The 17570-nt window shown below is 37.7% G+C and overlaps 1 protein-coding gene across 5 annotated transcripts in view; it reads right to left on the bottom strand.

Annotated features, from left to right (window-relative positions):
- The window catches only part of kiaa1109 (KIAA1109 ortholog), a 407563-nt gene that overhangs the window by 111827 nt on the left and 278166 nt on the right, over positions 1-17570 (bottom strand). For all 5 annotated transcript variants that reach the window (XM_060851682.1, XM_060851684.1, XM_060851685.1 and 2 more), the window contains exons 49-54: positions 12020-12226; positions 5683-5921; positions 4918-5162; positions 4713-4818; positions 3795-3892; positions 800-994 (exon numbers count right to left, since the gene is read on the bottom strand). In XM_060851682.1, coding sequence (XP_060707665.1) covers positions 800-994; positions 3795-3892; positions 4713-4818; positions 4918-5162; positions 5683-5921; positions 12020-12226 — 1090 coding nt within the window. The remainder of the gene's footprint in view (positions 1-799; positions 995-3794; positions 3893-4712; positions 4819-4917; positions 5163-5682; positions 5922-12019; positions 12227-17570) is intronic.

Here is a 17570-nt window from a genome sequence, read left to right as displayed (position 1 = left end):
TATCCTCAATGCTGGAGTTCAAGAATTCGGTGGATGCTGTCCAAGAAGCCTGGAGAAATGCTGAATATTGCGCAGATGGTACATATTGCAAATATGCTGGGTTAGTGATGGAAAGAGTAAATATTCAGGGTTGCAATGAATGCCAATCAAGATGTTTTGAAACTGACCTCAATAATTCTGGCATTTTGTGTGCTGGCAGCAGGCTGAAATGCCACTATGTTTTATTATTTATCAACAACAAACAAAAAAATGAAAATAAATGTATATAATGCACAACAGGTCATGCAGCTTCTGAGGAGCAAGACAGTCAATGTTTCAGGTTTATCCCTTCATCTGATCTGTTGGTTTTGCAGTACTTTGACCTGCTGATGGCCTATTCCATTTCTCGAACCAAATCGACTCTGACTTCTCCAGCATCTGCAATCCTCACTATTTCTGAAATGTATATAAACCCAAAGAGCTCATGAATATCATTTGAAGAAAGTATTCTTTAAAGACCTTTCACCCATAACTAATATCACGGGATTAACATCTGCATGCAAATCCTACCACCTTCTCAGGCCAAATTACTGATGGTAATAAATAAGACTGTGATGTCCACGTTTCAAGAATAAGTGTAAAGAATTAAGCAATTTAGAAAACCTTTATAGTTTTAAAAAAAGGATGGGCGGAATAATACATTTTATATGTTCACGATTCATGATCAAAACAATTTATTTTCTAATGTCAATACATTTGCACTATAATATAATGCAATATATTGTAATACAGTTAACATTCTGAATGTGGTAAAATATACCTGATGCTTGACAATCTGTCCTAATGCCAGGTTCAAGTCAACCTGACATTTACCAAACAATTTCAGATAGCTGCTGTTACGACCTGCACCAGGCTGAGCTTTCGTTTGGATGCGATTTGAAAGTTCCAGTTCAATTAATCCAGTCTCTAGTCTTACAGCTCTCATTGAAGGGGTAGTTGCTGTAACCTGGATGCCCTAAATAAGAAATGAACACAGTACACACAGATTTTAGAATTCACAACATAGTTGCCATTTTCTGGCTCTCAATTTTCATTTATTTAAATTTATAGTATTGGCTTAAATACTTTCTTGATGAATTTTAACACTGCCAAAGTTTGATCGAAATGGAATATGCAGGTCATAAATTCACCTTTACATGCAACATCAATTAAAGTATTTGCTCTATAACTCCAAAAATGCAAAATCAATCAAAAAGCAATGCAGCATATATATTTTTCAACAAGAAGCAGCTCAAGAAACAAACTAGATGCATCACAGAATATTATTTCCAGTACCTAGTAAATATTCTACTAATCACTGCTTTTTACCATGTAAATTCAAGTTGAAAAATATTGAAAAAGCTGATATGGAGTCCAACTGGGATTTGGGACTTGCAAAAGAGTCTAGTGGAGACCCTGATACGATCACAAAATGCTATGTGCTACTCTAAGGAGTCAGAGAGAAATTTTTGAAGAAGCTAACATTACACTTACACATTGGTTATTAAAATGAAAGGCTCATTATGAAAGCCTGATTTGTTAAATATTCCAAAAAAAGTTATTAAGTACCATTATACTGTACTCTCTCAAGTTTTTGACCCAACATCTTTATATGGATTCATTTTCCACAACAAAGACAAGATTTCAAATCACTTACAGCTTGGAGCTGCTGCCTTCACAAGCATGTTTCCTTTTCACTCCAGAAATGAATAAGGCCATATTCAGGACAAAGTGACCCCAGAACCAAAGGATCAGGTCTAAACTCTGCAGTCCTGCTGCATCCAGTTGTGATCAATGATGGACAAGTAATAACAACTAACTAATAACAGGAGGTGGTGGTTCTAAGATATGTCTCCCATCTGCAAATATGGGGAAGTCCAGCATTTAATGTAAAGACAAGGCTGAAGCATTTGTATCTGTCTTCAGCTAAAAATGCCGATCCACAACAGCTTCCTCCTGAGTTCCTCAGCATTACAGATGGCATTCTTCAAACAATTTGATGCACTCCAAGTAGAAAGGCAGTGGCATAGTGCTAATGGTACTGGACTAGTAATTCAGAACGCTAGGTTCTGGGAAACATGTTTTGAATCCCAGCACAGCAGTTAATAAAATCTGTATTTAATAAACATCTGGAGATAAAAAAAAACAGGCCTATCAACTGTCATAAAACCCATCTGGTTCACTAATGTCCTTCAGGAAAGGAAATCCGGCTTCCTTACCTAGTCTGCCCTACACGTGACTCCACACCCACAGCAAAATGCCCCCTCAGGAATTAGAAATAGGCAATAAATGCGAGTGTAGTCAGCAACGGCCACATCCATGAAAGAATACAAAACAGAAATCAAGAAAACAGGCGAGGGCACAGGATACGACAAAGGCTATTAGCTCCAACAACATCTCTGACAAAGGTAGAAAAGAATGGCTCTGTTTCATTGAGTTGTAACAGGTACAAAGTTCATAAATTGTTTTTTATAAAGAACAAAGCTCTGCATAATAATCTATCTTCCAGAAAATGCAAATGCAAATATATTAAACTCGGAATCTGAGTGACAACCCTAAACTGGTTACTAGTGTAATTCTAAGCACATTTGGGTGTTCACTAAATCCTTGTCAATTACAAAATCACATCTTATGTTGGATACCATGTTTTGAGTTTTGCAGGTGTTGGTTGGTAGTGTATGGTCAGTACTTAGCTTATTGCAAACAGCCGCAAGGACATACTAATTCACGATTCACTAGTCTTTGGGATGCATGGCTACATATGTTACAGATTCTGTTGCATCAACGTTCAAAAGATCTTATCCATGCTCCCATGCCAAAGTACGTTTTTCTACCCAATACCGCATTGCCCCTCAAACTCCATGACAAGCCACCTACCCATTTTGCATGGTTCTCATATTCTCCCATACCCAGCTACTACACCTTTGTGCCTGGTCACCCACTATTTAGAAAACTATAGCAACTGTAATTAGTTTTTAAAAAAGTAATTCTTATCTTTCCATTTTCTTAAAAGAAAGTCTTCACCACAGGACAATAATATTGTCAATCACCTAAGCCACTGAAAATATCAACAGCAGAAACTGTATACACTTGAAACCTCTACCTTGTGTAAATAAACAAAATGCAATTGGCAGAAGAGATCAGAATGCCTGAGCTGACAACAAAGCAATGCTTACCCTGTTGCTCAGTTATTTCTAATCAATGTCTGGGCTGAGTCACTAGTCATTGTTACTAAGGCTTCACTGATTCTCTACAGTGGCTGAATGGGCTTGGAAATGCCAAAGCATGGGCTGGAGGTTTCCCAAGCCAAACCTTTTAAGCAATTCACACCAGCATCCATTAGCCCATTACTGCCTCTAAACTCTTTTCCAGCTGGCATGACTGTTGCCTGCACTTGCATCCCTCACCCCCACATGATGAAAATCCAAGCACACTGTGCACTGCCAACTGAAGCAGGCGGGTCAAGCTAAGTCTTCTAATTCTTGCTATCCAGCCCAATACGAATGTGTTAAAAGAATGAATGAATGAATTAATTAATTAATTGAAATTTACTTACAGAAGGTGATATATTTTCAAAAGGATTGCAAAGTGGTTACATAATAGGTTGTAGGTGAAGGTTCTGGATGTGGGTTTGCTCGCTTAGCTAGAAGGTTCATTGCTCAGCGAGCAAACCTACATCCAGAACCTCAACCAGCGCTACAAATCTTCGCAAAACTCGTTATCACATAATAGCTTCCATGACTTTCTCTGAATTTTATTGTAATTAAAGTTATTACCTTAAATTGCAGATTCAAAGAATACAACAGAATTTTTGGCTTTTCTCCATCCATTAATGTATCATGTTCATTCCATAGTGGGATAGGTTGCTCCCCTCCTGCAAATAAACACATTTTATAACTATGCTTTCTAAATGTTAATTTTTAACATTGCTTATAAAGGGATGCACGTGAAACAAAGTTTTCATTTCAAATATACTAATTCAAGGTACGGCTGATGGGCTGATGAAATCATGGAAGAGAAAGCCATGGCTAAAGGAATATTCATGAATAGATCCCATCTTTCAGTAACTCAACATGTTAACTAGTGCTGCTTGCTTCCCCATATGACTCCACTGTGCTGGGTAATTGAGCCATCCACTGCAATAGCAGTGCAAATATCTTTAAAACAATTACCTGCCCTGGATCAAGCATTACTAAATAGTTTTGCAGTATTATATTTGACTTTGAATCAGCTGTGATTTAAAAAGACAGAGTTAAACAAAGACTATTAAAGCACAATAGCACAGAGCAAATATCTCAAGACTATTTCCCAGTGAGTTTTGGTGTAATTCATAAAAATAATTTTTTAAAAATCATCAATGTCAGTTAATTATCCAGTTCTTAGTCATCTGATAAGGACAACACAGAAATTAAAAGGAAACAGAAAATAACAAAATAGTTTAAATGCCTGAATTCATTTCCCCTTAAAGGCCAAATTAAAAACACTAATTTTGGAACTTTCATAATATTCATGGCAAACAACATGCCCTTACATCCTGCTTTTAAAACAGCCAGAATGTCTCAAGGTTCTTAACAGAGGAAAAAAAATACAGACCTTTTATGATTATATTCAAAAGGATGAGAACATCTTCATGAGCAGCAAGTCAAATTGTTTTCAAAGCTAATTTCAAATTGAAAATTTTTTTTAAAACATACCAGAAACTTTCTGAATAACTTCATTAACCTCCTTCATGAAAACTTTCTGCAAAAAGACCAATTGATTCAAAAGATCTGTTGTCAAGTTGTGCTCAAAAGAACCAACCTACGAAAAACAGGAAAACCATTAAAATTATTTTTTTTTCTAATTCTCCATGCAGTTTACTAATCTGGTATCAGCTGTATTTGCCGACTTCTACTGTACCTCAGCAACACAGCGTAAATAGTTCCCCTGCAGATAATTGCCTTGTTTCAATGGAAACTCATCTCCATTCCAGGATTTGTCTGGGTAACTCTCATGTTCCTCCATGATGTATTCTCCGGACATGGTGACCTGTGGTAGGTTAAGGCTGGCTGACGGAGGTAACGCTGCCATATCAACAGGTGTCACTTTGGACTGGAAACGTAGCTTGTGATTGGGCAGCTCAAATGTGAATCTAGTTTGGGCTCCTAATGATTGGAAGAGCACATTTAACAACAGAATTCTTCAAACATCATCCACCACAACTTGTAACAAACTCTCCCTGATAAATACATGGAATCTATGGCACACCATTTAGACAACAATTTTCTTATCAGAGAGCAACAAGGACCACCTTCATTCCAATTGTCTTGGTAATCACAAACCTTTTCATACATTTCCTTCATTCCTCAGCTCATACAGCTTTACATTTCAACCATTCTCAAGCAACAAAAAGATAATGAATAAATATACAGCCATGTTGAAGTAAATGAAATCAAAAATAGCCCCTTAAAGCAAAATTTTGAAATCAGAACTTGTACATTTATAATTACTGAACATGTCAGCATTCATTTATGCCAGTGCCAAGAATCTGGATAAATTTTACAAAATTAAGTTAAAAAATCAAACCGATTTAGGATTCCCATTTATTTAATGCAAAACTTTAACAATTTTCATAGTTCACAGTGACTGTAGCCATTCACTTTGTGCTAATTTACACACTAGTACCTGTCATTCCATGACTTTTCATTCTGCCCATTTTGTACTCTGCTTTGAGAGATGGCAGTAGTGCTGCACCAATGGTAATTCCATCCAATAAGGCACTAAATTTAAGTACAATTGGCTTCTTTTCCAAACCTTCTGGCAGCTGAGGAAATTCATTTGTTTCAACAGGTGTTTGATTGACACTTGAAACAGGTTTCTCACATGTTTGTGGAGTGGAGAGATCGTCCTTTGTCATCGGTACACTACACAAAAAGAAAATTATACTTGAATATTGTCTAAATATTAACATTTAATGATTTTGTTCTTGAACAGAAGTGACTGCTAAAATAGACTAATATAGAAGAATTATTTTTGAATTGCTATTCACATATTGATTCTTTCTACACTATCAGTATCATTGTGAAACCATTTAAGCAAGTTTTCAAATTCTGACCTTAAGTGATCAAAATTATATACGAACCAGTGGATCATTGTTATTATACGTAGGGTAATTTTACTTCAGAAAATAGTTGGAAGAATGTTGCACCATTTTCTTACACTTCAGATGCAAATTCAAAAAATTACTATTAAGGCTTTCAGACTGGAAACAGTTCTTCTCTCTCTCATCTGATCAGCCATTATGGCCACAAAAGCCTCAACAAATATTATCTAGAAATTCAATGGTGGTCACAGTCATATGACTTTTATCTGCAGCTTTTAAAAAAATTTTGGCCATCAGTTAGTATTGTGATTAATGTATGACAAAATATATATTTTCTATTCCTTTTACATTATATGATGTTTCAGCATACAACTTTAGCCAAAGGTGCCTGTGGAAAGATCCTTTTCTGCTGTGATTGCGCAAGTGCACAAACTTTAATAGTACATGCTATCCCAAATGTGGGTCCTAAATAGATTTTCCCTGCTTGGCACTGTTCAGAAACAACTGTGATAACTGCACGGCAAAATAAATATTTTCTGCTCTTTCTATTTTCTGTGGCGTTTTAGCACACAACTTTAGCCAACTGTTTCTGTGGAACGATCTTATTTTCCTGTGTGCATACGAGAGCACAAACTTGATAAAACATGCCATGGGAATGTGTGTTCTAAATAGATTTTTTCCTTCTTGATTTTGTTCAGGAAGTAACCAAATAAAAAGTTATTTGTTTACCATTTTGAAATGGTTAACAAACAATAATAATTAAATGGAAGGAGGAAAAGACAAAGCATCGACACAGTTTATCAAGGTGATAGTTTTGATCAACACTCAGGTCTATTTTGTTATGTCAAAGAAATGTCTACAACTTGAACAACGTCCCATGGCACAAATCATAGCTTTGACTGTCTAGCTTTATAACTTCAGTGATAAACATATCTTCAAAATATTTCCACAAGAACAGAAGCTAAATTTGAAGATGACAGAAACAAATGCACAAAAGGCAGAACAGGGAAGCTACAGGAAGATTTAAATACCATGGGAAACTGGATGCCTAGCTGGCAAACGGATTTCAGCGTAGATAAACGAAAAATGTTTTACATGCATTTGACAAGGTCATTCATATTTGGCTGATGCAAAAGATTAAATCAAATGGGGTCCACTGTGAGTTGATAAATTGGACACAAAATTGGCTTGCTCACGGAAAACAGAAGGTAACTGTGGATGGAGTGGTTTGCTGACTGGAGGTCTGTGATCAAAGGTGCTCCACAAGGAACAGTACTGGGACTTCTGCTGCCTACAACATATATCTGGATAAAAGTGTGGATGGTCTGACTAGTAAGTTTTCTGATGACACGAAAATTGGTTGAGCTGTGGATAGTGAGGACGGTTGTCAAATAGATATAGATCAGTTGAAAAGTTAGGCAGAGAAATGGTAGGTGGTGTTTTATCTGAACAGGTATGAGGTGATGCATTTTGGTGGGTCAAATGCAAGAGGAAAATGCACAGTAAGTGGCAGGATTTTTAGGAGCACTTAAAATTCTTGGGATGAAAGTCCACAGCTCCCTGAAAGTGGCAACGCAAGTGGGTAGGTAGTAAAGAAAGCAGACAGCATGCCTGCCTTCATCAGTTGGGCAACGAGTATATGAGTTGGCAAGGCATGTTGCGGCTGTATAACCCCTTTAGTTGGACCACATTGAGGACTGTGTGCAGTTCTGGTCACGACACCGCAGGAAGTTTGCAGAGAGCCTACAAAGGAGGTAACCAAGATGTTGATTGGATTGGTATTAGCTATAAGGGTTTGTACAATAAGGTTGGACAAACTTGGATTGCTTTTGCTAGAGTATCAGAGCCAAGAAGCACCACGAAAGTAGTAAAATCACGAGAGGGAGCGATAGGGGGGATAGTTGGTATCATTTTCCTCAGAAGGAAATGTCAAATACAAGGGGCCATGGTTTTAAGATGAATCATAGAATCCTTATAGTGTGGAAGTAGGCCATTCAGCCCATCAAGTCCATACCAATCCTCCCAAACCCAGGTGAGAGAAGGAAAGTTTTAAGATGTTCAACGCAAGTTTTTTTCCCACAAAGGATGGCACATGCCTGGAATGCGTTGCCTGGGAAGGTGGTAAAAGCAGATACAACAGTAATGTTTCAGAGGCATTTAGACAAACACATAACAAGTGTTAGAGAGGTACGGACCACATGCAGGCAGAAAGGATTAGTTTAGAATGGTATTGTGTTGGTGCAGACATGGTGGGCTGAAGGGCCTGTTACTGTGCTATACTGTTCTATGTCAATAAAACAAAAAATCTCAGAAGAGTCAACTGTATATGGGAAATGTAAGATTTGTAGATTTTGATTAATTATAAATTGATGTTAGCACAATTGTGCTCGACAGACATTGAGTACATAATTCAGATGTTGCTATTATGAAAAGAACAATATCGATCCAAATAGTGAGGCAACCTTGCTATCTATAGATTATTGATGTGACTGCCTTTGGAATTCTATATTCAGTTCGATTTCCCACAGGCCAACAATGGAAATCACAGCTACTGAGAACAACCTATAACATTGAGGAGATAAAGGTATTGAAATACAATGAGCAAAATAAAAGAACTGGGAAAATTATCAGTGGAAAAGAGAAAGTTGGGAGGTGATAGATTTGCGTTTTTTTTAATGATTTGAAAGGAACTAGATAACGTAAATCAAGACAATCCACTTTTTTTTTGTATAGAACTGCAAGCAGCAAATTCAAAAGTAATTTACAAGAAAGGAATGTGAAACTGGGAAATCTTGAAACAAGTTCCCATAGGAGATAGCAAGGGCCACTGAGTGCTGTCTCATTCAAATTAAATCAACTCTTTCCTAAAAATAACATGAATATATTTCAGAAAGTTTACATACATCTGGTAAATAAAACAAACTCAAGAGAAAAAGATGACTTTGACCTTTGGTCTGTTGTAGAATAAATGAAGAGATTGATTATAACGTTGGAAAAAAGTGTCACGATTCATGTTTTTAGGATGTTGGTAAATTGGACATTGTGTATCATGCCAAGCTGTTATATTCCTGAACTTGAACTACAGATGATACAACCTATGCTGAGCATGGCCAAGTACAGAGTGTTGCACATAGCGCTAAATCACTGGGCTCCGTTGTTCAATTGTGCTGGGCTTGGGCAGAATTGCTCCATTCCATGACCAGAATGAGATCATCCCCATATGCGAAATAGAGAGATTCTGAGGGGTTGCTCCTCCAATCTCAGGTTTTTCTCTATCCTGTGTGCTATTCGTAAATCTGCCAGGAAGCAGTAGGGATAAGGTGAGGAAAGTAGGAAACTGCAAGGGTGTGGGGGTATAGGAAGAAGATGGAAGAACTGGATGTGCAGGGGAAGGAGGAGACTCCATGAGACGGCAGAATAAAGGAGGAGACTGCGAATGGTGGGAGGCAATAAGAAGGTTGCACGGGGTGAGGAATTGAGGAGACAGAAAGTGCTAGGGTAATGAGGAAACTGCAAGTGGTTATGATGGGGTAATGAGGAGGTTACAAAGGATTGAGGGGAAGGAAGCAGTGTCAAGCGACTGGGTGAAGTAGGAGTCTCGATTGGTTGGGGGAAGAAGTTTAAAAAAAAGTGAGGGACCAGGAAGAAAGCTGTATTGGGATGAAAGGGAGGAAGCTGATTGAGAGGGGACAATGGCAAGGTGGGGACACAGGAAGTTGGAAAGGAGAGGGAACCATTTTAAAATTGTCAACAACAGAATACTCAATAACAAGGGTACCTGGATAATTTGACATTAAATGTGGGATTTCTATCTTAATGGTGCATAAAATCAGGAGCTACTGTTTGGGATGAAATGCAGTAGATGCTACTGAGATCAACACTTCCAACTGTTAGATCTCACTTACAGACTTGAATTTAAGATGTTATAAATAGTGCAGCAACTGCCTGGTTAAAATGTTCCAGGTTTTTAGAAACGCGAAGGAAACACTAACTGTGACTTAATCAATCAATTAGTCTTCAGAATATGTTCAGGGAGATCGCTTTTTTTGTGTAGAACTGTTAGTTATTTTGAAAAACCAAACTTCTGTTGCCTGTGGTCTTGAACCAATTTAAATACTGTTTTGTGTAGGAAGTTAATGCTTACCTTTTGAAGCATTAACACGCTTTGACTTTATCGAGGGTTGATAATTAAGGAAATTGATTAGTTCCTCTGATTCTGTTCGAGTCCAAATATCTAATGTTAACTCAAGTATAGGAGGAATTGCTGTTATGTGACTGCATTAGCTAATAAATAAGTTAGTCAGAATGTAAAAAAGAGCTCCAGAAACCAAAAAGTGGCATCTGAAAATTATGAAGCAGCCCTCAAGAAAGTTTCAAGAGCCCTCAAAAAAAAAAACAATTAGTATTACCTAAGAAGGGGTGGCACGGTGGCTCAGTGATTAGCATTGCTGCCTCACAGTGCCAGGGACCCAGGTTCGATTCCAGCCTCGGGCGACTGTCTGTGTGGGAGTTTGCACATTCTCCCCGTGTCTGCGTGGGTTTCCTCCCACACTCCAAAAGATGTGCAGGTTAGGTGAATTGGCCATGCTAAATTGCTCATAGTGTTAGGTGCATTAGTCCAGGGTAAACGTAGTGAAATGAATCTCGGGGGTTACGCTTCGGTGGGTTGGTGTGGACTTGTTAGGTCGAAGGGCCTGTTTCCATACTGGAGGGAATCTAATCTTAATCTAATCTAAAGCAGAGTTGGTTGCACAATATAGACAGGTGGAGTAAGGGGCCTGTAAAAGGGAGAAGCACCAGAGTCCATTATTTTCTTCCCTGGCCCTGGTGCTGGGCAATTAAATTTAAAATCCAATCTGCAGGAACAATATTTCATTCAGCAAAAGGTCAATCTATGGAACAGGGTCCAAGGGAGAGCGTGCAAGCAGTTTATATTGATTAATTCAAAATTAGCTAGAACTCTTTCAGAAAGGAATAGCCTATTATCTTTGGGTCTCCAGATCAAAGAGATGGGACAAACAACCTAAGATGCACTTTGGAACCCTGTGGAAACACAAACTCACTGAGAATTGCCTGCAAAGATTCAACCTTGTTCCCCTTGTTAACACTCTTGTTCCCCAAGGCTTTCTAAGAAAGTTTTTGACTCTGAGTTACTAACTGAATAGTTACCCAGGAAATGTCAGACAGAAAAATCCTAACTTAATTCCTTGGAAAATCTGCAACTTATCCATTTGTCAGTCATACACTGGCACTGCACTCTCCATACTGCCACCCTCTTCCTCCTGACCTGCCCACCAACTCCCTGACTGAAACTGACTAGCCTCAAATCTGACAACCTCTCACAATATGACCCAACTACCTAGTGACTCAACTTGACCTCAGCACCCTCACTAGCTGCAGTCTTACCTACCCATCACCAAACCCAGTTGTCAAGCTACCCACCGGTGTACCTACATAGCCACCCACTCATTCCCTCATAACTCATTCACTAAAATATCAAAACTGCTTACATGTCACAAACATTTTCAGTGTGTCAAAATACTTACCAGGATAAGGCAGCTGATGCCTTAAAAAAGCAAGTTTGTCTCTGTATCGTGTAAATGATCAGCAGGACATGAAGAGTTTATCCTAATCCTAATGCAGGAAGAACATTCTGAAGATGCTGAGACCAGAAAATCTGACCCAAAATGCAAATCTTTGTTGGGGCACAGGAAAACAGAAGCAGAGTGGTATTCAGACAGGGATCGCTGCTCCTTTGAAGAACTAAGTCTACATTTTGGATGCATATAAATAAATTCACATATGTGTTAAGTTTAACTCATTTGTATGAAGCTGCTGGTTTTCAGCCATGGTTTCCAAACCTCTCCATCAGTTTACAATCATAAAATAACCTTATGGTTTTCTTTGTGAAATGCTTACTTTGTTGATGGTTGACGAATGAGATCAGAAATTTGCTTGGAGAGCTGATGAGAACTGCGAACCATCATACTGTGCAATGTGGCAGGATGCTGTGGGATATTGATACTAATGGCTCCTACTTTTATAACCATTGTGTTGTTCGTCTTCAATCCTCTCTGGGCACTATAAAGAGCCTGAGATTTGGCAATACTGCATTTAACTACCGTTCTAGAAAGAGAAACACAACTCATCAAAATTCACCTGCCAACAATATTGAAAATGTCAAACATGAAGAAACAAAATGCTTCAGCACAGAAACAGATCATTCATTTATCACGTCAAGCTATTGATAAATTAAACACCCAATCTAATCAAATTTTCCTGCTTTATCCCAACATATTTCAATATTACTCTTTTCAACAATGACCACTTTTTTAAAATTAATGAACTTTGCTTGAGCAACAAATTGGCAATGTGTCAGAATTCCACATTCTGACCATCCTCTATGAAAATTAGTTCTTTCCCACTTCCCCATTAATTAGCAACTTTAAACGTTTGGACTCTTGTTGTTGGTCTTCTGAACAGTAAAATTAATCAATTACCATTCACATTATAAACTTTCTTAAACAGTATTTGAAAATTTGGAAGATTTCTCTCAGCTATAGGAAACAAAACAGCAAGTCTGAGCAATTGTAACTCAGAGTACCCTAGTGTTTCTACATCTTCCTAACTTTATTTATTGCAGAATCTTCCTCTATAATGGGATTTCTGAAACTATACATCATAGCTTTGACTTCCAGTCAATATTTCTCATGTTGAACTATAATTCTATTTATTTCTAATATTATAGAATGATACTAAACCAAAGCAGTTTACTATTCATGACCCAAAATCAGAAACTAAGTCGGAAATTCAAAACATTTAAAAGAAACACAACATTTAAATATGAGAACAGCAATATCCTGTGATGTTTAAATACTATCTGCATTCAATTTATTTTGGATTTACATATTTCTAAGTTCACCAGTTCAATCAAATAATTCCTGTCTTCAGTTAAAAGTAAACTGTAGCATCAAACCAAAGGTTTTCTAAGTATACAAAAATATACATGGTAGAAAAATTAAATGTTTAAATTTGCAAAGCTACAAGTTAATTAATTCAGCATTATGGAAGCTATGAAGACCACAAAAGCTTTTGTAATTATTCATTAATCATGAATTTGTCTGTTTTCTTATTTAAGATAAATGAACAGTAGGCATTAAAATATACATGCACAAATTAAAAGTAAAATATTTATTCTTTTGAGGAAATTAATACATCCTTAGAACTGTTCTAACATAATCTTATGACGTAATACTGGGCTAAATTAGAAAGGGTTCTGTTAGTGTTTCCACCAAGTCAAAAATGCAAACTGAAATCATGCTAGGTTGACATACAGAAATTCTTGTTTGACTGTACTTGTAGGTGAAGTTGGAAAATCCTCCAGCCTAAGCAAGATGGTTGTAGAGAAAGCAAGAAAATAAAAAGAGAGCAAATGAAATATAGACATTCATGCACAAACGTCTATTCAAACAGTGGACCCCTTAGTGTGCAGATCTATACATTTTGTAACATTTCATTAATTTGTTCAAAATACTCAAACTCATCAGCTGAATTTCAGTAAAATACTTTTTTCTCATTATTAAACATGATTAATTACTTGACCATAATACAACACACACTAAGGGTAACCACATCAATAATAAAAAGAACTGTAAATCTATGAAGACGTACTGTATTAGTAAACAATCATTGTGAAATTCATCAACTTGTGGACTACAGTTTGTAGGAATATTCAGAAACTTAAAAGTCATAATGCGTTTAACAGATTTAAAAGAAAATATGCAAGAAAAGCACTGCAATTTCAAATAATCTGGGCTCATCAAGTTATACATTTCCAGTGATATCCAATATTATTTGCCAAGTAAAAGGACTAGTGTTAAAGAAAAGAAGCAGTCAGTTATGGACCACCACTACCAGAAGTCAGACGTTATCTTTCACTATTTCAACAGTTCAAATGTCACCAATTATCAGGTTCCAACAATTGTCACCGGACCATATGTATGAACATACAAATTAGTAGACTGCTCACTCCCTTGATGGATCAATACACCTTTGCTAAGCAGATTACTCCACATTATTGCCTGCCCTTGATGACCTCTTCCTCCCTCTACTTATCAAGAGCGTATCTACCTCTATCCATCTCAAAAATATTCAAAGACATTGCTCCACCATCTTTTGAAGAGGAGTTCCAAAAACAATGTGAAAACATCTTTCCTCATCTATCTTACATGATGACCTCTTATTTTGAAGCAATGACTCCTAGTTCTAGATTCTAGTGTATGAGAAAACATCCATTTCTCATTCATAGTGCTCTGACTCATCCAGATCTTACATGTTTTAATCAACTTGTTTCTCATCTTTCTAAACTCCAGAGGGTACAAGTCTAGTTTGTCCAACCTCTAATCATAAGACAACCTACCTATTTCAAATATTCATGAACTTTCCTTGGACTATTGCCAACATATCTACTTCCTTCCAAACGACCAATAGTTTACAAAGCACGCTAGTTGTTATCTCACCAACGTCCTATATAAATGACACATTACCTCTCTTTCTTTTGTATTTGATTCCCCTTCTAATAAACAATAACTTTCTATCATCTTTCCAAATTACTAGCTGTAAATTCATATTAAATATTTGTGATTCACATACAAAAACATCAGATCCTTGTGCATCTCCTTGCTCTGCAATCTCTCCTGATTTAGATAGGTTATTCCTACAATATGAACAATTTCAAATTTTCCCTCCATTTACCAGATCTTTACCCACTCACTTATCTATACTCTTTATAACCTTCTGTCCTATTCACTACTTATTTTCCAGCCTATTTTTGTGTAATCAACAAATTGAACAACCATACCTTCAATCCCTTCATCCAAGTCATTTATATAACAGTTGAGCTTTTCTAATGTTATTCTACAATCCATAAAATTCCAAAATCCAGTAATAACTTGGTTACAAGCATTCTGGACTCCATAAATTACAGTGTACAATGAAAGGTAACCATAATGGTACAACAAAACAATGGGACCTTTTTTTGCTTATTGTGTGTAGCTGTATTTGCAATTATGAGTACTACTTTGCATAACTTTGCATTAAAAAGTGCCAAGGGCAGGACATTCAATGCATGTTTGAATGGGTTTGACTGATAATATATCGCACTCTATAACATAATTGTGATTGCACCGTCCTCAGGACCATACGTGATTCCTCAGATACTGAAGCAGTCTGTGCTCAAATGCAACAAGATCTGGACAACATCCTGGCTCGGGCTGACAAGTGGCAAGTAACATTTGCGCCACATAAATGCCAGACAATGACCACCACTAACAGAGATGACTAACCACTGCCCCTTGACATTCAACAGTATGACCATCACTGAATCCTCCGTTGTCAACATCCTTTCAGTTACCATTGACCAGAAACTCAACCGGACTCACCACATAAACACAGAGGCTACAAGAGCAGGTCAGACACTAGGGATACTGCGGCAAGTAACTCACCTCCTGACACCCTAAAGTCTGTCCAAGTCAGGAATGTAATGGAATACTCTCCACTTACATGGTGATTGCAACTGCAACAACACTCAAGAAGCTTGATACCATCCAGAACAAAGCAACCCGCTTGACTGGCACATCTACAAACATCCAATCCCTCCACCACCGGCACGCAGTAGTAGCAGTGTGTATTATCTACAAGAGGCACTGCAGAAATTCACCAAAGATCCTTAGACAGCACCTTCCAAACCTGCAGCCACTTCCATTTGGAAGGACAAGGGCAGTAGGTGCTTGGGAACACCACCACCTGCAAGTTCCCTTCAAAGCCACTCACCACCCTGACTTGGAAATATACCGCCATCCCTTCACAGTCGTTGGGTCAAACTGCTGGAATCCTCTCCCTACCGGCATTGTGGGTAAACCCACAAGTGCACTGCAGCGATTCAAGAAGGCAGCTCACCACCACCATTTCAAGGGTAAATAGGGATGGGCTATCAATGTTGGCCAGCTAGCGATGCCACAAATGAATTTTAAAAATTGAGTCGTGAGATACAAGAGCTGATTATACCCAAGATTCCCAGGTGATATATTTAATAATTACCCATTATCAAATTCTATCCAAAACAATAATAAAAGCAAAATATTGCAGAGAGAGTCATAGAGATGTACAATACGGAAACAGATCCTTCAGTCCAATCTGTCCATGCTGACCAGATATCCCAACCCAATCTAGTCCCACCTGCCAGCACCCAGTCCATATCCCTCCAACCCCTTCCTATTCATATACCCACACATATGCCTTTTAAATATTACAATTGTACCAGCCTCCACCACTTCCTCTGGCAGCTCATTCCATACACGTACCACCCTCTGCGTGAACACGTTGCCCATTAGGTCTCATATATCTTTCCCCTCTCACCCTAAACCTATGCCCTCTAGTTCTGGACTCCCCCACCCCAGGGAAAATACTTTGTCTATTTATCTTATCCATGCCCCTCATGATCTCATAGACTTCTATAAGGTCATCCCCAGCCACGCGCTCCAGGGAAAACAGCCCCAGCCTATTCAATCTTTCCCTATAGCTCAAATTCTCCAACCCTGGCAATATCCTTGTAAATCTTTTCTGAACCCTTTCATGTTTCACAACATCTTTCCAATAGGAAGACCACCAGAATTGCACGCAATATTCCAAAAGTGGCCAAACCAATGTCCTGTACAGCCGCAACATGACATCCCAACTCCTGTATTCAACACTCTGACCAATAAAGGAAAGCATACCAAACGCCTTCTTCATTATCCTATCTACCTGTGACTCCATTTTCAAGGAGCTATGAACCTGCACTCCAAGGTCTCTCCAGTTCTGATAGTAAGTTAAATCGGACTTGAAATGCTAACTGTTTCTCTCTCCACAGATACTTCTACACCTGCTAAACTACTCCAGCACTTATTGTCCTTAGCCAGAGAAATTGTTTTTATGATTTGCTTTGCTGAAGTTTGCTATGGTATAGTGTGAGTCATAGCAACATGTCATAGTTGCTATGCATCATTCAAACTCACTTTGAGCCTCTGTTGAACAAAAAAAATACAATGGGAACATAAGATACAGAAAATCTGATACATTTTTCTAAGACTTGTCTTCACACCAGGGATTTTTCCATATTAAATAGAGTTGACCAGCTTCAGCCACTCCAAACAGAAACAGTAATTCTGGCCATCAACAACAGTACATATGAAAGCCCTGAATGCAATGTTTCAGTCTAGATTACATGAAAATATGGATCAACTAAGAAAAACGTGCTTCAAGGTTAACATGGCAAGAATGGTTGATATGAAGAATACGGTAAACAATTTTACCAACTTTATTTTTAAAAATTGCATTATTTTTAAACTTCAACTTAACATTATAGGTTTTTCACCTTCTGTAACATGGTATTAAACATCACTATTGCTGGCTGTTTGAATTTCCTGTTGAC

Source organism: Hemiscyllium ocellatum, chromosome 36, assembly GCF_020745735.1.
Source record: "Hemiscyllium ocellatum isolate sHemOce1 chromosome 36, sHemOce1.pat.X.cur, whole genome shotgun sequence".
Taxonomy (NCBI): domain Eukaryota; kingdom Metazoa; phylum Chordata; class Chondrichthyes; order Orectolobiformes; family Hemiscylliidae; genus Hemiscyllium; species Hemiscyllium ocellatum.
This window is presented reverse-complemented; position numbering and strand designations above follow the sequence as displayed.